Source organism: Pyrus communis, chromosome 8, assembly GCF_963583255.1.
Source record: "Pyrus communis chromosome 8, drPyrComm1.1, whole genome shotgun sequence".
Taxonomy (NCBI): Eukaryota; Viridiplantae; Streptophyta; class Magnoliopsida; order Rosales; family Rosaceae; genus Pyrus; species Pyrus communis.
Genome location: NC_084810.1, coordinates 20,333,094 through 20,360,881, shown reverse-complemented (window position 1 = coordinate 20,360,881; position 27,788 = coordinate 20,333,094). Strand labels below are relative to the sequence as shown.

The 27,788-nt window shown below is 36.5% G+C and overlaps 3 protein-coding genes and 1 pseudogene across 4 annotated transcripts; 2 read left to right on the top strand and 2 right to left on the bottom strand.

The window, feature by feature from the left end:
- Window positions 1-3,244: 3,244 nt before the first annotated feature.
- LOC137743105 (methyl-CpG-binding domain-containing protein 7-like) lies at window positions 3,245-5,110 on the top strand (annotated as a pseudogene).
- Window positions 5,111-6,994: 1,884 nt separating this feature from the next.
- On the top strand, window positions 6,995-10,022 carry LOC137742524 (methyl-CpG-binding domain-containing protein 7-like). Its single transcript, XM_068482414.1, has 5 exons — window positions 6,995-7,316; window positions 8,099-8,218; window positions 8,711-8,824; window positions 9,396-9,515; window positions 9,603-10,022. The coding sequence occupies exons 1-5, from the start codon at window positions 7,104-7,106 to the stop codon at window positions 9,882-9,884; spliced, it is 849 nt and encodes a 282-aa protein (XP_068338515.1). The 5' UTR covers window positions 6,995-7,103; the 3' UTR covers window positions 9,885-10,022.
- Window positions 10,023-10,067: 45 nt separating this feature from the next.
- LOC137742523 (protein ALP1-like) lies at window positions 10,068-14,149 on the bottom strand. Of its 2 annotated transcripts, XM_068482413.1 has the most exons (3): window positions 14,057-14,149; window positions 13,421-13,632; window positions 10,068-11,341 (listed from the first exon to the last, which is right to left on the bottom strand). In XM_068482413.1, the coding sequence occupies exons 2-3, from the start codon at window positions 13,551-13,553 to the stop codon at window positions 10,287-10,289; spliced, it is 1,188 nt and encodes a 395-aa protein (XP_068338514.1). In that variant the 5' UTR covers window positions 13,554-13,632; window positions 14,057-14,149; the 3' UTR covers window positions 10,068-10,286. The 2 variants fall into 2 exon arrangements, with proteins under 2 accessions (XP_068338514.1, XP_068338513.1); XM_068482412.1 differs by lacking the exon at window positions 14,057-14,149 and having other exon boundaries at window positions 13,421-14,037.
- A 4,090-nt stretch (window positions 14,150-18,239) lies between these two features.
- Window positions 18,240-21,613, bottom strand: LOC137743484 (protein SOSEKI 5-like). The gene is made up of 4 exons (XM_068483383.1): window positions 21,220-21,613; window positions 21,066-21,135; window positions 20,106-20,972; window positions 18,240-18,523 (listed from the first exon to the last, which is right to left on the bottom strand). Exons 1-4 carry the CDS (start codon window positions 21,443-21,445, stop codon window positions 18,346-18,348), a joined length of 1,341 nt encoding a protein of 446 aa, XP_068339484.1. The 5' UTR covers window positions 21,446-21,613; the 3' UTR covers window positions 18,240-18,345.
- Window positions 21,614-27,788: the final 6,175 nt, after the last annotated feature.

The window sequence follows — 27,788 nt, the reverse complement described above, 5'->3', positions numbered from 1 at the left end:
CTTATGTTATACTTAATAAAAGTATAAATAAACTCTAAGTGTTAGTCAATCTATCGTTTTACGAATTCTCCAAAACTAATTTCAACGATCCAAACCGTCAAAATTGTTTGTATATGCTTGGAGATCACATCAGCAAAAAATCACAAAAACAAAACATTCAAAGATCAAGTAACGGGACAAAGCTTTTCAACGGTTATAAACGAAAAATCACGATTTAACGGTTATTTTAACTCTGATTTTGATGATTTTTTATAACTACACTCCTTGACCCTATATGAATACAATGAATGAATTCGATCTTCAATTTAAAATATTTACACAAGTGGATACCACAAAATCTTTTGTTATACTTAATGAAAGTATAAATAAACTCTAAGTGTTAGTCAATCTATCGTTTTACGAATTCTCCAAAACTAATTTCAACGATCCAAACCATCAAAATTGTTTGTATATGCTTGGAGATCACATCAGCAAAAAATCACAAAAAAAAAAAACATTCAGAGATCAAGTAACGGGACAAAGCTTTTCAACGGTTATAAACGAAAAATCACAATTTAACGGTTATTTTAACTCCGATTTTGATGATTTTTTATAACTACACTCCTTGACCCTATATGAATACAATGAATGAATTCGATCTTCAATTTAAAATATTTACACAAGTGGATACCACAAAATCTTATGTTATACTTAATAAAAATATAAATAAACTCTAAGTGTTAGTCAATCTATCGTTTTACGAATTCTCCAAAACTAATTTCAACGATCCAAACCGTCAAAATTGTTTGTATATGCTTGGAGATCACATCAGCAAAAAATCACAAAAAAAAAACATTCAAAGATCAAGTAACGGGACAAAGCTTTTCAACGGTTATAAACGAAAAATCACGATTTAACGGTTATTTTAACTCCGATTTTGATGATTTTTTATAACTACACTCCTTGACCCTATATGAATACAATGAATGAATTCGATCTTCAATTTAAAATATTTACACAAGTGGATACCACAAAATCTTATGTTATACTTAATGAAAGTATAAATAAACTCTAAGTGTTAGTCAATCTATCGTTTTACGAATTCTCCAAAACTAATTTCAACGATCCAAACCGTCAAAATTGTTTGTATATGCTTGGAGATCACATCAGCAAAAAATCACAAAAAAAAAACATTCAGAGATCAAGTAACGGGATAAAACTTTTCAACGGTTATAAACGAAAAATCACGATTTAACGGTTATTTTAACTCCGATTTTGATGATTTTTTATAACTACACTCCTTGACCCTATATGAATACAATGAATGAATTCGATCTTCAATTTAAAATATTTACACAAGTGGATACCACAAAATCTTTTGTTATACTTAATGAAAGTATAAATAAACTCTAAGTGTTAGTCAATCTATCGTTTTACGAATTCTCCAAAACTAATTTCAACGATCCAAACCGTCAAAATTGTTTGTATATGCTTGGAGATCACATCAGCAAAAAATCACAAAAAAAAAACATTCAGAGATCAAGTAACGGGACAAAGCTTTTCAACGGTTATAAACGAAAAATCACGATTTAACGGTTATTTTAACTCCGATTTTGATGATTTTTTATAACTACACTCCTTGAACCTATATGAATATAATGAATGAATTCGATCTTCAATTTAAAATATTTACACAAGTGGATACCACAAAATCTTATGTTATACTTAATAAAAGTATAAATAAACTCTAAGTGTTAGTCAATCTATCGTTTTACGAATTCTCCAAAACTAATTTCAACGATCCAAACCGTCAAAATTGTTTGTATATGCTTGGAGATCACATCAGCAAAAAATCACAAAAAAAAAACATTCAAAGATCAAGTAACGGGACAAAGCTTTTCAACGGTTATAAACGAAAAATCACGATTTAACGGTTATTTTAACTCCGATTTTGATGATTTTTTATAACTACACTCCTTGACCCTATATGAATACAATGAATGAATTCGATCTTCAATTTAAAATATTTACACAAGTGGATACCACAAAATCTTTTGTTATACTTAATGAAAGTATAAATAAACTCTAAGTGTTAGTCAATCTATCGTTTTACGAATTCTCCAAAACTAATTTCAACGATCCAAACCATCAAAATTGTTTGTATATGCTTGGAGATCACATCAGCAAAAAATCACAAAAAAAAAACATTCAGAGATCAAGTAACGGGACAAAGCTTTTCGACGGTTATAAACGAAAAATCAAGATTTAACGGTTATTTTAACTCTGATTTTGATGAATTTTAACAGCTACACTCCTTGACCCTATATGAATACAAAGAATGAATTTGATCTTCAATTTAAAATATTTACACTAGCGGAATTTATATACTTAATAAAAGTATGAATCAACTATAATATTAATAATTATATACATTTAATATTTGTAATAGATTAGTAGTGTATGTATTATTTTTTTTTATTAGGCTTTCATTTTCGAGTGTAGATATAGTACTTGAACGAGAAATGTTTTAATGTTTTCGAGTAATATTTATGTCGCAATGTGTGGTATGTGCAAATTGTAAAAAAATATATTTTTTTCTTAACGGGTCATAACGGGTCGTGTCACAAGTGACACGACCTGTTAAGGACCCATTAAGATAACGGGTGTGACACGACACGACCCGTTAAGATAACAGGTGTTACACGAAAACGACACGAACACGACAGACACGACCCGTTTGCCAGGCCTAGGTCAGACGAAAGATTTATTTATTTTTTTTAATTTTTTTAATTTTTAAATTTTTAATGGTTTTTAAATTTTTTTAATATTCACGTGACATGTGAGCGTCACATCACCAGCAGTTAAGAAGATTGTGATGGAAAACTTTACGGATGAGTGTTTAGTGCTCTGTCGAGGACTTGGGTGGGGGAGTCGGGAGGGAAGAAGGGATGTTTGGAAAGGGAGGATGTGCAGGGAAGGAGGGTTAGACGAAAGATTCATTTATTTTTTTTAATTTTTTAATGGTTTTTAAATTTTTTTTAATATGCACGTGACACTTAAGCGTCACATCTTAACTGATTGTGATGGAAAACTTAACAAATGTATGAAAATAATTATGACTTTAAGTACGATGAAAAAAACTGGATGTATGAAATTTGAAAACTAAGAAATTTTAGAGTAATAAACTGAGATTAATCCTATGTTTAAAATTATGAATGATTCACCTTTTGTGCCCTCTTTTATATATATATATATGTTCTAGTCAATGGCGAAACCACGAAAGAAGTCCCGTGTCATAGACAAGGTACCTCTTAGTCTTAAATTCTAAATTTTGGTGGAATGTTCTAGTCAGTGGCGAAAGCACTTAAGAAGTCTGGTGTCATAGACAAGGTACCTCTTAGTCTTATATTCTAAATTTTGGCGGTTTTTCTCTTCTTTGTTTTAGAAAGGGTATATGTAGGTTGTAGTTACTGGAATACTTGCATTCTGCAACACAGGTGAAATTGCACAGATGCATGTATCTTGGCATGTGTACATATGCAGTCTGCTCATGTACAGGTGGTATCTTTACTATAATAAAGCTGATCTCTCTTTCGGGTCAGCGACTTAACCTATAGATATTGCGGTTATTGCCTTCACATCTGTAAATTATGCTAACTGAACAAAATAGTTGTTATTGTATATTGAAAATGTAAAAAGAAGAGAGATTGGACAGAATGCAAGGAAGGAAGTTGTCAAAAGGATTTGAGGGAAAGAGAAGGTGGGGAAAACTATGGTCTTAGATGTTCTGTGCTCAAGATTTCTTTCCTCTTCACAGAATGAGCATGACCATATTGACATTGTGAAATGTATTTTAACGATCCATTTGTTCTAAAAGAGAACATTTGCGATGTTTGATTTCTATAATACCATTCTCTATTTTATTTTTTTTTCTCATTTTTTGCAGACTTATATTGAACCAGGGACAGGAAGGCGGTTCCGCTCTTTAGTAGCAGTTGAGAGATACCTGACAGAAGCAAATGAAGAAGTTCCAAATGTAAGATTTATATAGCCAAGAACAAGATTAAGTTGCAGTAATCGCAATCAAGAAAGCACGAAACCCATTGCATGTAAAACACTACAATTACACTAACCCGATGTTCCTCCATTGGAAAACGCCATGGCTGCTGCTGTTCAAGCTTAGTGTACTGCAATTCTTCTTCTCTCTGTCAGATTACTTAATGCTCTAACTAAGAATAGGACTTAGTTCTTAATTGAGCGCGCATCTGTGAGAGCAGAGATCACAACATATATATAGACATATATCTCTCCTAATCCAATAAGGATTCCCTATTAAAATCCATGTAGGAAACAACTTATGTCTCCTAATCCACATCAGTTCACCACTATGATAGACTCCTCTATCAACAAGAACTCATATTTATCTTCCTATAAGGCTTTCTTAGACTAATTGGTCCAAATAGCTAATGCCAGTTCACCGAAAACTCATGTTCATATTCTTACACCAAAGGCATTGATGCCTACCAATAAGTCTAGTGTATGTTCTTTTCCAATTAGTGATCAAACAAAAGTTTATTAATCCGTTCTCTGTGATCGTTGACCTTGTCCAGTAGCTTTGCTGTGTTTCAGATATCCAGTGGCTCTTGCCATCAGCAGACAAAAAGTTCGGCTGAGATCGAGCCCCAGAATGTTGTTTCTAGTACTCTGAAGAGAAATATTTCCGGCGAGAATGATAGACCCTCCAAGCTCAATATTGGCATGCTACCAGCAATAGTTAAATGGGTTCTCCGCGGTCCTGGAGGGAATATGTGAAACCCCGTCAGGAACCATTCTGCGGTCCCGGATTCTGTCAAGCAGAGCTGGTCCCAGAGTTTCAAATCGTCCATCTCTGGTGGAAATATTAGTGCACCAAGTCTGTAAGTTACAACTGTTCTGCTAAAGTTGAACTTCTGTTCATTTTGTTTGGTCATTTACTATTGATGATAGCCCCCAAAGTTTTGCCGGATCCTTTTTTCTTGGAGGGTTACATTGGAGGAAATCGAATCCGACCAGCATTCGCATCTCGTTTTGACCTAGAGTGACATCAATAGCGGTCAACTCGCAACTCTTCTGACCTAAACCTTGCATTGGCGATGAGCATAGGCCTCAGAAAGCCTTCACTGAAGAGCAAACCAAGATTTGGAGACCCTTTTTCCAAACACGAACCCAAAAATCAAGGGAATTTAACAGGTAGATCTAAGCTACTTAACATGTCTCGTGCACGAGACGTTGACTCACAACACGGTTGAATGTAACATTAGGTTACGATATGAAGGTCGCACTAATAAATGTAGTTCAGATTCACTTAAAATTCAATTGGCTATTTTCTTTTAATTACAAGCGATATTACTACTTTAAGCTATATTAAGGGAATGAGAGAGGTTTTGAACTCATAACACATTGAGTTGAAGAGGAAAACCTTATCCATTAAAGCAATTCAACACTTGCAAGTCAAGTGGCTGATTTAATGTGAGGGAATCAAGGAAAACATCACTCCAAGGTTGAAAGAATCCCAAATTTGAGTCTCACAATTGAGTTTGAATAACGCGAGAAAAGTTTGTACCGGTTGCATGCCACGGCTCTCTTTTTCATCTCTCAATAAGAGGAAGAAAGATTACGGTGCATACTATACATATGCCATAACCAAGTTTTGTTAAATATCACCCAATTAATAAAAGAAAATGATAAACACAATTTTTTTTTTTTTTTGTCTCTTGTATACCTATGTTTAATTTTGTTCGTTATTTCGTTTGATGTTTTCAGTCAATGACCATAATAAAAAAAGTGGTGTGTCAATAGCTTAAAAGGTGTGAAAATAAGAATCACCTCCCTTACTAGTCAACTTAGAATTTGAAAGGATTTTAATAGATTTTGTTAAGTGATGAATTTCATATGATTATGTGACTTCTACAAAATCCATACGGATTCTGGAAGACTTGAGAAGATTCATATACCAGATTTCTATGAATTTTGATAGATTTCACAGCGTTGAATCTTAATCGTCAATGATTATAAATGTACCTAGGCCATGAATCTACCAAAATGAAGCTGAAATAAAAAGTTAAGATTATCACATAAACCCAACTACTTAAAAGTCTCCAACTACACCCCTTTCCAATCCTATTTCCTCCCCACTTTATTCTTCTCTCTTTTCCGTTCCAGCTAACCTCTCTCATCCAATACTTTTTTTTTTTTTTGTCAATACTCCTCTAATCTTGTTTTCCGCGACTCTCTCTTACTCCTCTTCCTTCACAGCCCAATTCCAATTCCCCTTCTCTGCCATGAAGAAAAAATTGCACAAAGAAATGTAGAAAAATTGCATAGGTGAAATAGAAAAATTGCAGAGATAAAAGAAAAAAATTGCAGAGATCAAGGAAGAAGATAAACTGTGAGAGGAAGAGGGAGAGGTTCTTGGATTTGAAATCCGAAGGTGTGAGGTAGGATCTTATTTGGTCTTGATTATATATACTTCTTACTCTCAAATCCTGCAAAATCGAAATCCTATAAAATCTTAAATTTTTCAACACACCTAGATTTAGATGGACTTTAAAAATGACTATTAAAATCTTAATTGACTACACCTATATTTGCATGGATTCTAAAAATCCTTTAAAATCATTTAGTTGACTACACTAGGATTTTAAAGTCTTTTAAAATCCTTTCAAATCCGAGTTTGACTACATCCCATAAATACACGAAAGAAATGCTAAGGAGACCATGTTTTTAGATCATATTTCATAAACCATATTATGTGGCGGTTGATGGTTCGATATTTTCTTTAATGATTTAAACAAACAATTCAATCATCAACTGTCACATTACATAGTTTACAAAATATAATTTACATAGATAGTTTCTCTAACATCACCAATAAATCAATCCAAGTATAATCATTTGCCAATAAAATAGGAAAATTGTCCAAATAATTCTTAAGAAAGCGGAATCATACTGCGTTGTCACGCTCTGTAGACCCAATTCCATTTTTTTCGTTTCTTGGGCTCTGCTGGTCCAAGGCACAGTTAACTTTAATAGCAGAACCCCAAACAAGCACATTGCTAATCTGCTACAGTGACAGCACAGTGACGATGGTGAAGGGGGAATCGTCACAGTCGGAGCCGATTCCGCTGCGAACAATGAGGCCAGGGGAAGAAGGAGAAGAACCCAGAAGCAGTGGCAGCAAAAGGCAATTGCAATTGGTCACCACCTCCCGGTCCTTCAGACTCCCCGATGGTTGGTTGGTTGAGGAAAAGCCCCGTCCCCCTAGCTCTACCAACCCGCGCCAAACCCATAGTGACAAGGTTCGATCTTTCTTTCTCTCTCTGTAGAATTGTTCAAATTGGAAATGCACGTACAATGTATATCCTTTGCATGCATGGATCATGGATGGATGTATGCATGTATGGATTGTTGTGGTTTTTTATAATTTGGGGTTTTTCCAGGGTTTTGACTGGTGCTAAAATCCATATGCTTTCCAGCATTTTAGAGGTTCTGGGATGTTTATAATTATGGGTTTGTGGGCAAATTTCATTGCAGAGTGAATAACACCGATAACTTGTTAGGAATCAAACTTTGAAATCAGAAACTCCAATCATCGTGTTCTTCTAAAGTGACCGTAAATTTCATCCAGAAAGCATAATGCTTGAGCAACAGGAGTAGTTTATGCTACACATCCCACATTGCCCACATTGGGTTTTTAGGCCACGCAGAACAACAGCGTGGTAGCCGTTTGCACTACTATGCAAATGGATTTTATGAGTTTTTTGGAAATGAAACTTTATGTCATCTGCAGTTAGAGTCCTTTTACCATACGGTAATGTATATAGTATACGATGCCTTTTATGATTTAAGTGGATCACATCTACCAGTTAAATTCAGCAATGTATGTCATACATTGGTGTACTTTTAGCTGCACTTGTAATGATAATCAATAATATCCGTGCAAATCTTCTCCTACCACACCTACTTAACGTTGCTATGTCTAATGTTTCTTTTTTGAAAATTCACCAGAAAGATTATTATGTTCTCAAGTTCTATTAGATCTTATGCAGCCAGGTCTCAGACTTTTTATTTTGTTTTGCAGTATTACTATGAGCCTGGCACTGGACTGAAGTTTCGTTCGCTGGCAGCTGTTCAGAGATACCTAACAGAAGGGCAAATCGAACAACGTACCATAAGATCAAAACCAGGCAATGAGTGTAATGTGAGTTCCAGGATTTACAGTTAATATTTAAAATTTCTCTTCCCACTCTAAGTGTTAGAGTGGGAAGAGAAATTTAGAAACAGAGGAAACATAAGTTATGCTTAGTTCATCACCCACTTGTATCCTCTGCACTGAATATACAAAATCTCTACACCTTTGGATTCACTCGCATGGTTTACTACCACTAGATTGAGGTACCATAACTGTCAAAGTGATTTTTTTTTTCTTTTCTTTTTTTTATGTTCTCCTTGTTTCATTACCATACACTTCAATATGATTCCCGAACTAATTCATTTGTTCTTATATATTTGAAGATGTAATAAAATTACAATCTAGTGGAACTGTTTGAAAAAGATAACCATGATGAAGGAGTTAAAACAAATGGATGTTACAAGTATCTCTGGTCACCGTTACAGCAGTCCGAATTGAGGAAGAAAATATTGCGATGCCTAAAATATTAGGGAAAAATCCTTATTGACAGTGTCAATGCAGATGCTGATGACACCACGCACCAGGAGGGCCACTTCATCCTTTGTACTACCTGATGGTTGGGAAGTTGAGGAGAAGCCACGAAGCAATATCAATTATTCTGGTCACACAGACAGGGTATTTGTTCTTTTTCATTATAGTTTTGGTGGGTTTTCTCTTCTATGTTGTAGAAAGGGTATATCTAGCTGTACATGCTTAAAATACTTGGTGAAATTGCAAGGATGTGCGTTTCTGGGTCCTCTGTGCATAACTGCATATATACATGTACATCTTATGTATACTATTCTAAAGCTGATTGCTCTTTTGGGTCACTGACTTCACTGAAACATATGTATTCTGCAATATAGTTACTTACGTTAACTATGCAAAATGGTTGTTATCATATATTATTGGAAAATGTAAAAGGCACATTGACATGTGGGAAGGTAAAACACTTGGCGACACATGTTAGGTTTGGGACACCGCCAATTTGGCGTGCCCATTTCATGCAAGTCTCTATAACGGATATGCTGTTTTCTCTGTTGAGTTGGAATAACAATTGGCATTTGATAAACTTCTCTTGGCGGACATTTTATATGCTCAGATATGGCTCTCTTTTTATGATCCATTTGTTCTGAAAGAAAACATTGTGATGTTGGTTCTTGTACACTGCACTCCAGAAACGTAATGCTTTTTTCGGGTGTTGCAGTATTATATTGAGCCAGGGACTGGAAAGCGGTTCCGTTCTTTATTATCTGTTGAGAGATACCTAACAGAAGCGAATGAAGACTTTCCCCTCAAGGCATTGATGCCTGCCAACAAGTCTGGTGTAAGTTCTTTTCCAATTCCTGATCAAACAAAAGCTTATTTTCTCCTCCATTACGCTTGACCTTGTCGAGTTTCACTTGTGTTTCAGCTTTCGCCTGGCTCTGGCGTTCAAAAGATGAACAATTTGGGCGAGATCCTGTCCCAGAAAGTTATTTCTAGTTCTGTGAAGAGAAATATTTCGGGCGAATATGATAGACCCTCCAAGCCCATCCCACCGGCAAAGGTTAATTGGGTCCTCGGCGGTCCTGGGGGTAATATGTGGAACGCCTTCATGGACGACTCTAAGGTCCTGGATTCTGTAAAGCAAAAGTGGTCCGAGATTTTTGTATCATCCGTCTCTGGTGCAAGCGTTAGTGTACCAAGGTTTTAAGTTATGATTGTTCATCCAAACTCATGTAACATAATGTTTTCCCAGATCCTAACTTTTTAGAGATCTGTAGATGTATGATAGAGAGATGTGTTGTTGTAGGATAAAGGAGCAGTTTGCACATCATTCAACTGAGAAATACAACATCGAAACGACAATGCCTAAACGATAACACAATTTGGATCATATCCTCAGAAAACTTATGTTTATTCCAATACAATATCACTGTCAGGGGCTCACCTGCTAAATAAACAGCCTACAAGTCAGAAACTAAAACTCGGGAAAACCCGACTTCAGCTCTATAATTTTTGGTATGAAATATGTCGTGAAAACAACTTTAAAACTGAAGACTACAACTGTCTTTGGTACCTAAAACTCTCATAAGAAAACGGAAAAGAAACAAAATCAAGGTGGCATTGGCATCCTTCTTCCAGACAGGTAGAGAGACAGCTTTTCTCTTAGATGAACGCCGTTTATGTCAATAGTTCCACAAATCTGTTGGCGGTATTCTGAGTCATGTTTGTGAGACTGAGGCATCTCGTCTTGAACCCCGCCTTCCATATCTATAACAATGTTGTGAAGCAAGCAGCAAACGAGAATGATCCTTGGCAATCTATGTTTGTCAGGTCTCCACATCACTCCCTGAATGATCCTCCACCTATCCTTCAACCTTGCCAATGCTCTCTGCGCTACCTTCTGCGTAGCATAATGCCACTTATTGAACTGAGCTTTCGGCTCTGGGAGTTCTTTCCCTTCATAGGGGATCACGAGATAGGGCAATAAAGAAAACCCCAAGTCCCCAAGTATGTATTCCCGGACATCCAATCCTGTGGAGAGCTCTAACCTTTTCCCATTCAATCTCTCACCTCTAGCACAGAGTTGATAAAAATTCGAACTCTGAAACACCGACCAGTCCTTCATTTTTCCTGGCCATCCGGTAACTATGTCCCGAAACCTCATGTCAGGGTCCACAATGGCTTGCAAGACCATGCTGTGATTCTTCTCTTGATCGAGCCATGCGTTACTTGTGGGGTCTGAAGCAGGCAAACACATCATGACGTGAGTGGTATCCACAACTCCGCAACAATTGGGAAAGCCTCGTATTTTCTGAAATTTGGATTTAACTTCTGTCATTTCTGCTTCAGTGGAAGGCCATTGCAGGTGGTGAAGTCCTCTTTCTTCCATGGCTTCAACAAATCGCCAGGTCACTTGGGACACAGTTGAGTGGTTCACCCCAAACGAATCGCCAATTGTCACTAGTGACTCACCCGAGCTCAATCTTCTTAAGGCTACAGCGACTTGATCGTGCAAAGACAAGGGCTTACCGTTTGTAAACACAAAATGTGCCGACTTTGCCATCATATCTTCACTCACAAGTGAACAGATGTAGTCGAAGGTTTTCCTGGATAGCTTAAAAACAGATTCAAACTTGTCTAAAACCTTTGATGGAGACTGCACACCTGCAAACAGGATGGGAAAGAAAAGAGGAATATTATTATCCCCAAACGTGAAGTACTTAGAGGTGACTTTGAATGCTTTATGGGAGTGTTTTACGACATTAGAAGTAACAGTAATCTCAAATATGAAGATCAAATTATTCAAGCATAAACTTTGATCATTCCTTTATGGAACCAAGTGCAAAACTGAATGGAAATAGCGGAGCCAGCATAATCAGGATATACTTTTTTCAAATCCCTCATCCAAGCGTTAGGTAAGTGTCACAGATGTATAATTAACGCATCAAATCCCTCATCCTAACTGATATGTCAGTTATATCAAAACATGAAACTGATTTGTTTGCATTTCTCTGTAACAATCTCGATAATTTATGACAGCAATCTGGTTGATAATCTGCACAGAAGAAGACTCACTCGTAAATTCGATCACTACTTGAGGAACCAAAAATCATGGTGAAAATGGTAAAGTCAATGCGGTTACAACCTAACCTCTAACTACAAGAAGGGAATTTACGAAATACATACACACTTCCGATATTGCTCATAGGTTTATGGATGGTACAGTTTATGATCTTTGAGACTTACCAACCCATGAAGTACAATACTTGTACAAATGATGAATAAAATGTTTATTTCTGTCTGCGTTAACTCTAACTGGTATAAAACAAATTACTCTAGTTATAAACTTGGTCTCTTTCCCTACACGTGTGACTATGTTCATCCATATTAATATAGTTTTCACGCTTATCTGACTCAGATACCCTTGTGTCTGTTGAACTTGACATATAGACTGCACATTTCAAGGTCTTCAAATATTATTCTTACCAAGAAGAAGCACTTTGTCTCCTCCTTTCTTTTTTATTTTTAATGGGGCCGGGCATATGCCTTATGTTCGATCACAAACTTGACATAGGCAACTACAGTTACATATATATTGGCTAACTCAAATCATATCAAGGGTAGTTGTATGCACAATCAATCTACAGTGCCCTCCAAATTAATCAACAGCTTCTGAGACAATTTCAGAAGGAACACAGAAATGGTTTGTAATATACAAAAATTAACAAAAAAAACCTTCAAATTACTCCATGATTAAGTATTCTTTTGTGAATTTCACTCCAGCCCCAGAACTGCATATCAAATCAAATTAGACCTAAAAGTATTATGTTTCTTTTAAGTTCCTTGTACCACTAGGGATATACCTTCTGAATAATGGAGAAACTTTTAAACAGTTTGTACCTAAGTCTCTTTACAACCAGCTCAACACTTTATCAATTCCCACATCGTGTAACGCTCAAACTAATGATTATCGGCATTTCCAAACTTAAAAAGATAACTGAACTTTTAGTCTAAACTTTTACAGTGTCAGTATCAAGTAAGATGATCATTTCTATGTGGACAGTAGACAGCCATCTTTAATAGCTAGTAGCATACTGTCATTACCTCAAGATTTCGGATTAAATGGGTGTTCTTCGAGCAGTGTTATTGTTCAGTCGTTAAGTATGTTGATCAGTAATGAAAACAAAAATAGAAAGACAGCTAGAATTCACACAAGCAAACTTCTTCACAAAATTGAAATGTTATATTACGAGTTAAATACCTTTGAGTTCCTGATTGCATAAATATGATAACAATGAACCGTCCTGTTAATTATAAAATGCATAAATGCTGCAGGCATTGTAGAAGGACCTATTTGAGTTAGACAGAACATAATTAATATAATTAATCTTATCTTATCCTAAACTTAGTATAATTAATCTTATCTTTTCTAATATTCAAGAAGGCAATGAAGCCAGATTGTTAGGTCAAATTCAGATTAGGGATCCTTCTTCATCGTGCATAAACGCATTCGCAATATATCGACACAGAAGTAGAATGCGGAAGAAAACATAAACCAATTTGAATTAGACAGAATCAATTTATCAGAAGTCCATTAAACATTAAAAGCACAAACACAATCAACATAATATAACTGTTGAAAAAAGCTGAAAATAAAGCAGCATATCATAAAGCAAAAATAGACAAACAAAGCAAAAACAAATTAGAGTAAAAAAGCAATCAAAATATCAAAGGAAACAATACCATTAACTCTCCTGGAGAATTCATCCCACCAATCCACAGGACCTTCCTTCTCTGATGACCCAGAACCAGAAGCATTCTCCTCACCCTTCTTCTCAGCCTTCTTTCTCTTCCTAATCCCTCTCACAGGACCCATCAGCGCACAGCCCACAACAACTAAATCGAATCAAAACCCAGAAACCCTCCAGCTCCAAACAACAGGAAGAACACAAACCCTGATACAATTCATAAAAATATCAAAAACCCATCTGCCATGATACAATATACGTGCTGAACAACAAGCAGAGAGATCAGCAGAGAATGAGCAAAAGCAGCAACATGCAAAAGTGCTTTTGAACAGCTGTTGCTACTCGCAGTGTGTGTTTTCAACGGATGTTCTGAAACGTACAGGAAAAATAGAGAAAAATAGAGAGCCTTGATGAAATAAATAGACGAAACTACAAGTGAGAAAAATCCAAACTTTGACATGTGGGTTTGTGTTTGTTTAGGACAATGTGGCAACACGAGTGAGAGACATGGGCATTGCTGCTTTTGCTACAGATTATATATCGATATATCTATATATATGTATAGCCACACTATAAATATAAATACACAGAATTCAGAGAGAGAAAGAGAGAGAGAGGGGGTGAATTTTACAGAGGGTTTTAGTGCTTAAATTGGTTGGACACTGCCTTCAAATTTCGAGAAACGATGGGGAAACCAGAAAGCAAATTTTCCCATGGGTTTCGATTTGTGTCGGATGAACAAATTGAGGGTCAAGTTAATATGTGGAATGACCAATATGCCATGAACTCCTAGTCGTGGCCAAATTCCTAGATTTGGTAAAAGGAGTGTAAATTCTGTTATACACTACATGGCATCGTGGAAAAGTGGATATTTTGCCTTCTACCACGAGAATTTTTCAACACGACGGAACACGATCTGATACAGTAAATGTAATATTATAATTGATTGGACACAATCTGATACAGTAAAAGTGATATGACATGTGGTGTTCTGAGCCGTGTTCTCAGAACATTAAAAAATGAATAATGCTAAAGAGACTAAATTTGAAGACAAAGTTTTGAAAACTAAAGGACATGGAAGTTGATAATTAATTGATTACTTAAATGTTGATAAACGTGTTTATTCCTATTGGTGACACATCATTTAGTTTACAAATTTAGTCTTCCTAACATTACTCTTAAAAAAATTTCTCTTTACCACAACTATTTTTTTCCTTGTTTCTCCCTTTTTTCTTTTTCTATAAGAAAGGAAACGTATAAAACTACATGAATATATCATTTAATGTGTATTCTAAATTCTCGATCTTTTAATGTAAATATATGGTTGTATTAAAATATATTTATGAAACAAAATTATTTTCATGAAAATATATTTCCGTATATGAAATAGTAGGAAACTTGTTTAGGTTAATAAATAATTTTATAAGCCAATGAAAACAATTTCCTCTTGAACTAAAACTTCTAAAAACAATTTTCCTCTACAACTAATGTCGATATCGCTTACCAGAATTTTCCTTGATTAATTTCTTCTTAAAACCACAAAGTATTGATTGACCCAATCCTAATATTTGTAAATATCTTGTAACTTAAAACAAAAATTGCCCCATGAAGTGAAGAATATCTACTTAATTTGGCCCGCCACAAGCACTATGGTCTAGTCGACTCCCATAACGATAAGTTTTACACAAATCTTTTTTATCATTTTTTGGTAAGTAAACATGTTGAGCATACAATTCTTCATCATCTGGTAATCGTGGGGCGCCTGCTATGGGGCTTATATCAAATGGATACTTCTGACCAAAAAAAAAATATTATCGAAGGGATACAACATTGAACGAACATTGATTTATTTAAGGAAAACAACGTGTATGACACGGGTACATCGTCATGGTAGTATCTAATGCCAATGATATAAGGACATAGAGTGACACTAACACATATTTTATATAATTAGCAGGAGACGCCACCGTAACGATTTATCCTAACCATACAAGTATTCTCCTACTCTAGGACTTACAAAGAACAGACGACAACATCTATCTTCATTAATGTACATGTTTTCTTTCATTTGTCACTAGTGTAATTCTTAGTCATTTTCTTACACTTATCATATCGACCATAAACCTTTTCGTCGACGAGCTTCAAGTGCACATGGACTCAGATGCTGTTCAATCGTGTACTGATTTTTACGTCGTTTTCTGAAAATGACAATAGGATGTAGCAAGTTATGAACATCGTGGCGAGACATGAACGTTTTTTTTTAGAGAGATTCTTAGCTATTTTCGATTTTATGTAATGTCAGAAATAAGAAACAATGGGATATACAACCGAATACATAGCATATTATTTCGCGTGTTTGATCAGAACGTTTCTTAGTGCTTACATTGTGCTTGTATTGGATAGTGAGTGTCGTTTTGCTCCAGCAGATGAAGCCTCCGCATCAGTACAACATGAAGTGCTTATCTACTAGCCTTTGTGGAGCAGTTCAGCTTATCAAGAAAGTAGATGATGCCAATATTTTCTTTTCTTTGTACCGAATTATACTTAATAATTTAGGAGCTGTTTGATCATAATTTCATTTTTTGTTTTTTGTTTTTTTTAATTGAAAACATAATCTTGTTTGGTAACTGTTTTCTGTTTTCAAAAAAATTATAACTGAAAACTACTTTCTTGAGTTTTCCAAAATTTGGCCTCGAATATCCACTTTTTGGCTTTCAATTTCATTTTTTTGAAAACTGAAAACTAAAAATAGTTACCAAATAAGATTTTAGTTTTCAATTTCACTAAAAACAAAAAACTGAAGACGAAATAATTATCAAACGCCCCCTTAACATTTATGTTCATATTTACACAATTAGAGAAACCAGAGTTCAATAACCATTCAAGTTAATATATCGATATGGAGCCACAACCAATGTTCGGCTAAGCCAGATTCTCAAACAGCAAGAAAGAGTGCATAATGATTATTTTGGATTGCTGGGTATAGCTTTCTAGAGTACAAGTCTAAAACACGGATAAAAATTTTAAACAAACGATGTCAGAGGAGGGAAGAATCAAACTTAAGACCTTGGGTTCAGGAATTAGTGCTCCTGTCCCTTGGCCTACAAACGCCCTCTGTGATAAGGATGATAGTTGGTGTTTCCTCTTATATCAAATATCTAAGCTTATGTTTTTACCAAAAAAGAAATATCTAAACTTGTGTAAGGTTTTATGGACCAACTAGCTAGCTCTTAGCCTAGTTACAAGAGCCTGAAATCCCTTGTTGATCGAATGTGAAAAAAGAATATGAAAGATTTTAGTGAAGTTGGCTACGGAAGTATATGCATGCAAGCTCGGATCTCCTTTTCCGATAATTTAGATAAATTAATGTAATTATTCTATCGTTCATGAAAAAAAATGGTATTTGAATTAGACTGGAAGCCAGAAAAATAATAGCTTTGATTTTGGTGATAAAGCCCAGAAAGTGCATATGGACTGATGATTTACTTTAAACTTGGGCAAGGTAGAAATAAAACAGCCCAAACCATTAATGGGAGAAGTAGAGCAAGAGAAAGAGAGAGGAGTGGGCTAATATTCTGTATTGATACATATATTGAATAAACAATATTAGTTACACCAAGGGAAAGAAGATAGGCTTAGTCTCACGATAGGATAACAATAATGTGGTTCAAAATCGCTTTTGGTGAAAATCAAACCTAAGACTTTTCATTTACAAGCGAAGATGAATACCACCAAACTGTAGTATTAAACAACAATCTCAACAATAATTAAAATATTGACATTCATGAAGAATATTTTAAAATGGCAATAATAATTTTTAAGAAAAGACCGAATATTAAGTAAAAATGTTGGCCATATATTTCATGTGAGCGACTAAGTAGATATATCCTTTTTGTTTGTGGAGAAAAGTTCTCCGAGCAAACTACCAATAAATGTATGGTCACTCGTATTTAAATTTGATATTAAGGATTGAAACTAAAACATTAAGAACGCATCTATCTATTCCTCATCCTTGATGTCAAATCAAAAGCCAATGCCAATAAACATTGGTCACCGACCAAGTAACCAAGAGAACAAGACTCTTTTTCATACTATATTAACGTCATTACAAAATGTAGAGGATCACAATTATTATGTCTTTTCAAAGTAAGAGATAGTCATATCATTCGTTGAACGCAATCATAAAACATTTTCTGCACTGAAGAAAAAAGGGAAAAAAGAAAAGAAAAGAGGTACATTCTTGATGAACACAAGCATGGACAATTGGAAATTGTGATGTCATATCTCTAATGCCATATATAGAAGCACCTCTACTTTTCTACATCATTCCACACTCAAAACCCTCAATTGCCTCCTACATAAAGAACCACAAGCGAATTCCCCATGTCTTTCTTTCTTGGAGGAGGAAACATTAACCAATTACCTCTCCAATCTCAAAAACATGGCTCACGTGGGTGGTCGAAAACGATGCGCTTTGGATGCCTAGGACATTATTCTTTCCATTACCCATGTCCTAAGGTCAAAAGCTCAAAACAAAGGCACAGACTTTAGCAAATATTCACATAAATCAAGGAACAAACTTCGGTCCCCCATAGAAACCAAGACGCAACTTCAACTCTTCTAGCTTTCGTAAGATTCCCACGCCCCATGCTTTGTTTCCCCGTCGAAGCTTGCGCTCATTGTGCCGTGAAATGCAATGTGCTGCCTAAAACGCTGCCGCCGCCGCGTATTTTGCCTATGCTTCTCGTTATCATTCATTCCGCTATTTTTCCAAATTTAGGGTCTCAATGTCCACCACCCCCGCGGCGCCACACCCCCCCCCCCCCAAAAAAAAACATATACATTACTTCTGGTTGTGTTAAGCTAAAAAGATGTGTGCATGACATGTATAGAAGACTGGCCGTAACACAGCTCCGCAACTTATTGATGAACCTCGAGTCGTTTGCTCCCTCCTACATGACTACTAGTACAACTACCATCACTACTAGAGGCGATGTGGTTGATCTCTCTCTTGGTGGGTATTCCTTTGGGTTTCCTGGGAATGCACTTTGCTCGTACTCCACCTTTCTCTGTTTCCTCCAATTGCAGCTGCGCACTCCTGCAATTCCATGCATATTTTAAATCAATTAATCAAAATTACTACATAAAAATTTTGACTAATCAATAAAATTAAACAAAAACTAATTTGACTCTCTAGTTGGTATGAAAGAGATGTTCACGTGACGATTTCACGGATTTGAATTCCATTTCTGTCTGCACTGAATATTTATAGAATTAAATCCTAAAACTGCAACTGTAATCTGCTAAGATCACAACTGCAGGGGCCCACATTTTGAAGATAACAAGCTTAATTAAGGTCACAAAAATCCTATGATGCTCCAGTATATGACGTACCCCAGTAGAGAATTAGCGTTAAAAAGTTATACTGTACATTATCCTTGATCCATACCAAAGAGTACAAATCTTCTTTTTCCAAAAACAAAGCCCATGAATCAAATGTTTCGGACTTTAGCGGTCTAAATCATTTGATTTGTATGCTCCGTTTTTTTAGATCCGGAGAGTATCTATACTCCATGCTAAAAACTAGAAATGGCGTTCAATAGGAAAGGCAGAGCCAGCTGGCGACGTCTCAATTAACCGTACGAATATCCATTCAAAACCGAAAGCAGACCAAACGGACCAAACGCGCTATCAGAGAATCAAAATCTTTCGAACTCGAATCTCGGGAAAGCCAGGGACAGAAACCTTTATTATGCAATAAACTTGCCTAAAGAGGATAAGCATTTTCAAGGTGAAACTTCAAATCAGCTTTTTACCTACCTTACCCATCACCTACCACTGCAGATGCTTCTAAGTTAAAAACTTAAAATGTGTGCCTACGTTTACCAAAATATTCATAAAACTATAAAAAATAAAAAAAAATAAAAAACACGTTGAAATTCTACTGTAAAATTAATAGATTTGCTGAAAGAGTATAATCATTTTCAAGATGAAACTTCAAATCAACTTTTTACTACATTAACTTAAAAGGTAGGCCTTGTCCAAATGATGGTACAAGATAAAATCGTAGGCCCCGTTCAACCTTTAACCTACCACTGCAGATGCTTCTAAGCTAGTGTGTGCCTGCTTTAACCAACAACCTTCATAAAAACTAAAAATTCACTGCAAATAATTCTAAGTTACAAAGTTATAAAGTCAACGATGAAATGAAAGTTTAGACCCGATTTATAGCAACATTTTTAAGTTTATAATAATTACAAACAAAAATTGATATAAATGCACTGATATGTCCTTAAAAGTACTAACACACCAAGTCGTCATCTGCAATTATTAGCTATGCTTGTAATAAGAAAAAATTCTGAGTTCAAAGTTGATCGATGACTAAGGATAGATTGAAGGTTAGATGTGAGGATGATAATTGCAAACGGAGACTTGCTATTGACTTTCTACCTATCCACTTTGAACTCATAATATCAAAGTACATTAGTACTTTTATATCAACTTTTTGTTATAAAAACATATAACTATAATTCTATTTAAGGCCCAAATTTAAATTATTTTTTTAAGTTTTGCAAATTAAAAAATATCTATTTTAGAATGTTAATAACAATTTCGCTTCGATAAACAGTATTAGAAGAAAGCAACTAAGCACACAAAATTAAATGCATAAGCAAACTTACCTATCTGCATTGTAAGAAGAAGACCTCTTTAAAGACGGAACCGCCTCTTTCTTGGTCTCAATTAAGCTCCCGCTAAAATACTCCTTATCTTCCAATTTTACCCCCGCTAAATTCGAAATTACGCTCTCCGTCCCGACCTGATTTCCGGTCACGCCACGTGGCAGCCTAGGCTTGTAATGCCCAATCAGCGAGAACCCCTGCTCCCTCACCGCCGTGGATCCGCAGTCCCTGAACGAGATCGAGCCGCACGATAACAATTGCATCAGGACTGTTGACGCCTTCATCTTCCCAGTTGGACAGATCTCAGCCGTCTGGTTCACTGCCTCCTCCTCGTTCGCCCCGTTCGTGCAGAGCACCAGCCGCCCATCCGCCTTCATCAGCGACTCGAGCGTTTCGGGGCTCGAATCAGACGGCGGAGGCGAAATCTCGCCCCTGCTCAGCTCCGTACTCTGACTCTGAATCCGAATCACCTCGCGCTGACTTTGACCTTGACCTTTTTCCTCGTGCTCGTCTCGAACAACACGACGCCGGTGCCGTTTTTCGTCGGTCTGAGTCGACGCGTCGGCGGCCGCTTTCCTGGCGGACTCGCCGACTGACTCGGTCTTGTACACCTTGTACTCGTTCAAATCGATCGAACTCCACGACTGGTTTCGCCGGCGTGAAATCACCGGAGATTCGAAATCTTCAGCGGACTTCAGCGCCTCTGGCGGCGGTCTCAGAGACCTCGACGACGCCGCCTCGAGAGCCAGATGGTTCAGCGGCGGGTCAAGAAGCTCCGACCCCTTGAGCACGTACTCGTGGCCGTGCGACGGGTGTATCAAGTCGTCCTCCGTCAAATCGTGCCACACGAAGCCGGTTTTGTAGCTCCTGAAATTTCAATTCCAAAGAAGTCAAGCAATCAGACCGTTGAAAAAAAATTACGTATTAGATCAGACGGTATCTGAGAAAGCTCGCTCTTACCGTTTGGAAGACCAGGAGTACATCAAAGCCATGCCCTTGCCACGTAGCAAGTTCAACCGGTTAATAACATCTGAGGAGCGAAACGTACATATTAAGTTTCTGTGATTTGGGCCTGTTTGGTTGCCAAGAAAGTGGAGAGAAAATAAAATCTTACCTTTGAGAAAGAGGCCACGGGGAGAAGAGAGAGGGACTTCCATGAAGTGAGGGTGCTCGAGCTGGCCGTTCCTGGAGAGGTAGTAAACGACAGGGACTTTTTGGGGAGTGATGGGGAGACTGGGACCGGTCTGGGCCGGACTAATCCGGTCCGGACTGGTTTCCGAGTCGCGCCATTTGCTGGGGATTTGGAGGTGGGAGGGCCGGCCTCTGGAAGTGACAGCCATGGCTGATGGCTCTGTAGAAACAAAGAGTTTGGAGTCAGAGAAAAGAGCTGTTTGGTTACCGAGAAAATTGTGTGGGGGTGGGGGGAGAAAAAGTGCGGGAAAATGACTGGTGGGAGAGAATTTAGGAGAGGAATGTAATGGGAGGGGAGAATATATATGGAGGGGAATTAGGGGATGTGTGAATCGGAAATTGAAGATTTTGGAGGGTACATATTTATTCAAAATGGGGATGCGGCAGACAAACGCTACCAAACAAATGAGGGCCGTTTCAGATTTCAGAACCTTGGCAACACCTGCACTCTATCACTGTAAATTATTATTTTTTAAATTCTTCACAAAATAAAATTTTTACTTTTTTAATTCTTAGATCCAAAGAGCAATAAAAAATCTACCAGTTTATAGACTTGTCTGGAAGGTGCATGAAACATACGAAATTCTTTTTCGAGAAAATATTTTTGAAATTAATTTTTAGTAAAAATGTAATTTGTTTTAAAATATAGTTATTTTTATACTAAGAAGAAGGAAATATTCGAATTTGTCATTCACGAAATTTAAACTTAAGGCATCTCACTTTCAAGTGAAGAAAAATACCTCTAGATCTTAATACTGAGTGGCAGTAAAAATGCAACTTAATTCTAAATCAACTGTGTATTTTAAAAAAATGTTAACGACTTGCTCACTTTGCATTGTTGAAAGTGTGTATGCTTTGTTTGAGGTGCTCCTAGTTTTAATTAATATTCTTGATTTTTTATTAATATTCACGATTTTTATCGTATTGTTGAAGTTTTATGAGAAAATATTAGTACCTCATATCACTTTACATTGCAGACTTTTTCATCCATTTACGGCTCGTTTACGTAATCGTAATCAAAATACTAGGAATTGGATTGAAGACGAATTGGATTGAGAAATAGTTGAAATAAGGAAGGGTCAAAATTCGATTCCTGTTAAAGCTGTTTAGTTAAATATTCTGGAATTGGAGTATGAATGAAATTGAGTTCATATAAGTTGTTTACTAGTTCACCTAAATCGAAATTGTTGGTAACCCTAGGTTGAACTCTCACACTAGAACACGTAGCCAAAGCTTGCTTGAACACTCAAAGACTTGGGAGAACAATCTTGTTATTCAATCATGTAAACACGGCTCTTAAGTAGCCTTACAAAGATAACTGAAAGCAGGAAAAATGCAGCCCACGTTACAACCCTACAACGTGGTATAAGACTAGTTCAAAACAAAATAACTTATCCCTACAAACTAGGGTTTATTATCAACAACTGAAACAAACTCCTAATAACCTGGAACTAAGAAGACCTAACCCTAACGGCTAGGAACCATGATAACGTTCAACAGAAATAGCAATCAATATAATTACTAAAATGCCCTTTAGTTCTTTATTTTTATTTTTATTTCATCTATATTTATTTTAATCACATTTTCATTAGTTATTTTAAAATGTCCTCATCCACCTCCTCAGTACCGACATGGCAGTTCTTGCTTTTAACTTCAATCCTCCAACACCACTCTCCTGGATCATCTTCCAGTTCCCACCCTGCAGAAGAAAATACTATTTTAAGAATCTAGCCAAATTCATCTTCCCAGTTCCCACCCTGCAAAAAAAATTAACATTTTAAGAACCTAGCCTATGCATCTTCCCAGTTCCCACCTTGCATAAAATATTTCGGAAAAAAATTGGAGCCAAGGACCAGACGAGCGTCAACATCGCCAATGACACAAGCAATTTGGCCCCAAACTTCGAGGTCCTGATTGTCAAACCAACGTCATACGAGGATGAGCCGACTATGTTGGCGGTGTTGAGGCATCTGCCGAAGCATATGTGAAGACTCTTGATAAGAGGGCATAATAGGAAAGAAGAAATGCATCCCCGATTCCTTCACCATCTCAGAATCCAAATACCACATCCATGGAGGGAGTCAAATTCCATTTTTCGTGTGAATCCCACACACTATTGATTTATCTAAATCGTAGTAAACACAAAAATTATCCGTAATCGGAATATGTGTAAACATGCCCTTAATGTATCATCAAATCAACATATAATTGACAAATCCTAACTTTAAAAAATCTCAATCAATCCTAATAATTTCAAATAAGAATGATGAACCAACTTTACGCAGTTCATGCAATTCCCCAAGAATTTTTTCTTGAATAAAAGGAATAATACTAGGCTTTTTAAAGGATAAGTTGATTTTTTACTCAAAACTTTTTGTTGTTGTTTTATAGAATTTTGTATTTATGATCAAAATCTTTTATAGATTGACTAAACGATATTAGTTTTGATTCATTTTTTTGTATAATGAAGTTTTTACAGAGTCGTTCATAATTTAAAAAATTTCGATAATAAACTCAAAATTTTATAATTCAAATACAAAAAATCTTTAAGTAGTCAAATATTGTTGAATTAAAAATCTATTGCAATTAGATACTTTCTAAATAAAAAAGCTCTCTCACAAAATTCAAACCCACTAGATGGGTTGACCAATATGTCCCTTCTTTGTTTAATTGTTGTTTACTGCTTTGGTCTTGACTCTTGGGCCACCTAACTTTGACTAGAAACCTTAATTACTTTTCAACATCCTTTCCGCAATTTTGAAAAGTATGTAGAAACCAAGTGGACCCAAAGCTGACGTGGCCTCACCTCCTTAACCCAATTAGTTTACTAATATTCCAATTTTCAAAAAATTTATTTATTTATTAATTTCCCATCACATCACATAGAATGCGATCCATACCCATGAATCATAGTGCTGAGAGAGATTGGACAGCTCTGATTTGAGTTTTTCAGAACACGTGGACGGACCAGATCAAATGAGGCTGTATCAGAAAACGTACAGACGATCTGGGAGCGGATCTGCAGTGAAGTCTTTAGGTGTGCTGTCTTGCAGTTATTGTCATCCTCCTTCCCCTGATCTTCTCAGGTACTTAGACGTCGTCGTTTCTGGTGTACGTTTGAGAGTAGGGAAGTCATGTGGGCCCCAGCTTCCCTGCAAGCCAAATTAATCTTGGGGCCCGTTTTACTTTGTGGGTCAAAAACGTGGGTTTGGATTGCGAATTAAACCGGGTCGTTAAAGTCCAAGATATCGGCGAAACAGTCCAGGGTTCAGACCACATATTTTCCACAGGGTTTGACGACTGTTCGCACGTGCGGATGCACATGCTCTCACGCTTCACATTGCGTTCACAGCGGAATGTGAACTTCGTTGTCTTGTCTCCACCGACACGAACACACTTCCATAGATGAATATAAATAAATAGAAGGAATTAGATGTTGCATAGAGCTCTTTCATCAATTACAAAATTAGATGAAGTATCTTTCTGAGTTTTTCGATCTCTGAAGAATGTATTGTCGTGTAAAAATCATCAGTTAATTTTGTTTTTTTTTTCTTTTAAAGAATTAGTTAAGTTCACTACAATTACGTATTTCTTCTGCTTTTCAAGTTTGAATTTTATTTTTCGTAATTTATATGAATTTTAATGTAGAACGTCGCTTAAATCAAAAAACAAAATTGAATTTTAGATGTTGAAATCTTGAAACATGCGTGGCAACGCTAGCTAACGTATACGCTCCTCCTTGTGCGTTTGAGGTGGAATCATTCTTTTCGCTGCTAGGCTTTTCTTTTCCAATTAGGAGAACTTGCATATCGTTGTGGCTTTCAGGAATGGACGTTCTCTTCTTGCCGCATGTAAAGAAATTAATAGGTGTCCTGTACGACAACGATGATGGGAACAATTGGGGACCTAACTAGGTGCACAACCATTTGACTCGTGTGGTATCATGTACAGTACGAGTAACGAGTTCAATCCATCGGGCAACACTCTTGTCCATGGTGGTGTACAAAATGGGCACAAGTGCCTTGACATTGTAGCGATAATATCTATTGTTGAGCACTTGGCCAACTCATACTCATTGTTTGCTTAACGTTCATCTTTATCTTTTTTGCCATTTTAATTGTATCTATAGGGTCAATTAAGCAGGGGTGAGGCATTTTGTCGAGCACTTGACCAATCCATACCTATTATATGCTTAGCGTAATGCAAATATTTATGCAGTCGCTTTGGAAAATTTTAGTTAACCAGTGTCATTTGGATGGGAAGAAAACTGCAGGAGTTCCGACTGTGATTCTTAAAATCCCTTATTACACAACCACGAGAAGATTTTACCCTTTCAAGCTCTTTCTGTAACTAATGTTTAACAAATCCTGAACATTAGGCCATCTCAGACGTGTTGACATCGACGACAATGAATGAATCATTTCTTCGGAGACTACGCAGGACAGGCTATACGGTCGCTCAAGTTCCCTGCAAATCTTTCTTAAAAGATCATTTGGAATCTCTGTCACCAGTTGATTACTTTACGACCAAGAAACAAACACTTACATAGATAATAAACCAGAAAAAGAAAGAAGAAGATTTCTAACAAAATCCCGCTTCCATTTTGTTAACGGCAATAGACCTGTTCGAGATCAGTATACTGCAGTATATTTGCTGCTATAATCGATTTTCCATTGCGATGCTTCAAATGGGGAGTAGAGAGAATTTTCCATTTTCTGGACAAAAAGAGAAGGAAAATATCCAATGAGGCATCGAGTAGCAGCACAAGGGACACAAGTGACTGGTCTCCAACCACTGAACAATGCAATCTCTGTGATAACAAAGTATGGCAAGTGAATGACTTCAACACCAGCAAGTGAATGACTTCAACACCAGGCTCAAACAGCTTCGAACAAATAACACACTCTCCCGAAGCTTCCGATCTATCAAGTCTTACTCTCTCCAAACCATCAATGGATGATTTAGTTGCAGGACTAGGCTTGACCTCATATATTTTCATGGATTCTCTCGTAACCCTTTCAATCACATCAATCGGATTGCCAATATTTCAATCACATCAGTCGGATTGCCAGTATTTCTGCGGATTCGCAAGTAACCTCCTCTATTTCGACAACAACAGGCAGCATGGATAGGGTTGATTCAACGTACTTTTCCAACAATGACTGGCTGCTCATCTACTGGGACATGCATTCCAGAAAGAATTTAGTGATTACCAAAGTACCACTTTCGGATAATAGCATTTTGTAGAGCGTAAAAATTGACTGGAAGTGCGTCAATTAAAGGCTGAGACTGCCGGGTGATCTTGGGTTTGCTTATCTTCCACACATCGGTTTTCTGCTGCACATCGCTACGATAATGTAGGTGACTTATCATGCCTGAAAAAAAATTGGAAGTTGCAGAGAAGCCAAACACTGCTCATCAATGGGGGATGCTAATTGAGAATCTGAAGTATTCAACAATTTGTGAATATCTGCAGGGTTCATTAGGTGTTTGCGTGCATATACATAATACTAATATATAACCCTAATTTCCACTAAACCAAGTTGGACTAAAGTTTTCTAGACATATTCAGCAATCATAAGATGCTTAGTCACGCATACAAATATTCCTAAATTCGTATCACTCATCAATCGTGACATGCTCGATTGAATGACTGCAACTATAACTATGATTACTGATACAGAAACCTGTCGATTCAAACTTAATTGAATGCTAAATAAAACCCTAAACTAACACCTTAACTTATAACAATTTAAAGAAAATTCGACGATATAAATGAGTTTATTAATAAACAAAAATAATACACTTAGTCTCAATGTCTCTATTGGATAGATAATACTTAGGCCCAATCCTTCATGATTGGAATTCTTGGTTCCAATATTCGTGTCATGGTAGTATGAGAATTTGGTTGGGACTACTTATGAAATTGTTCAAATTGTTTTCTGACAACTGAAGATACTTCTGAGTACATGTAAAAAGAAAACTTAAGTGTTTCCAAGCTATAGAAATGCTTTCTAAAAAAGCACATTGTCTCAGAAGCACTTAAAACTTTATATATGTTTCTAATTAAACCACTATTAAAATTTTGAATTAAGTACCTAAAATACCCCCACCTTTTATTGTCATTCCAAATTAGTCTCAATCTTTTCAAACATTCCAAACAAGTATCTAACCTATTAAAAATGTCACATCTATTACGCCTCAATCATATTTATGTTAAATTAACTAGGCTCACTTTGTCTCTAACATCAACAAAAGGTCATGGAAGCAGCCCTCCACCAAATGACGGTTATCACAGCCCCCTTTCGGCCATCACCTCCAAATACAGCGCACAACCACAAACTCCACTCTACAATTAAAGCCGTCAACATTGAGAAGAAGTTCATGGTGGTTGCTGACATGGTATGAACTATCATGATGCTGCCACCACCATCTTCACCACCTACAAAGAAGAATTGGAAGCTTTACTAGCCAAAAATTGTCTAATAAGGA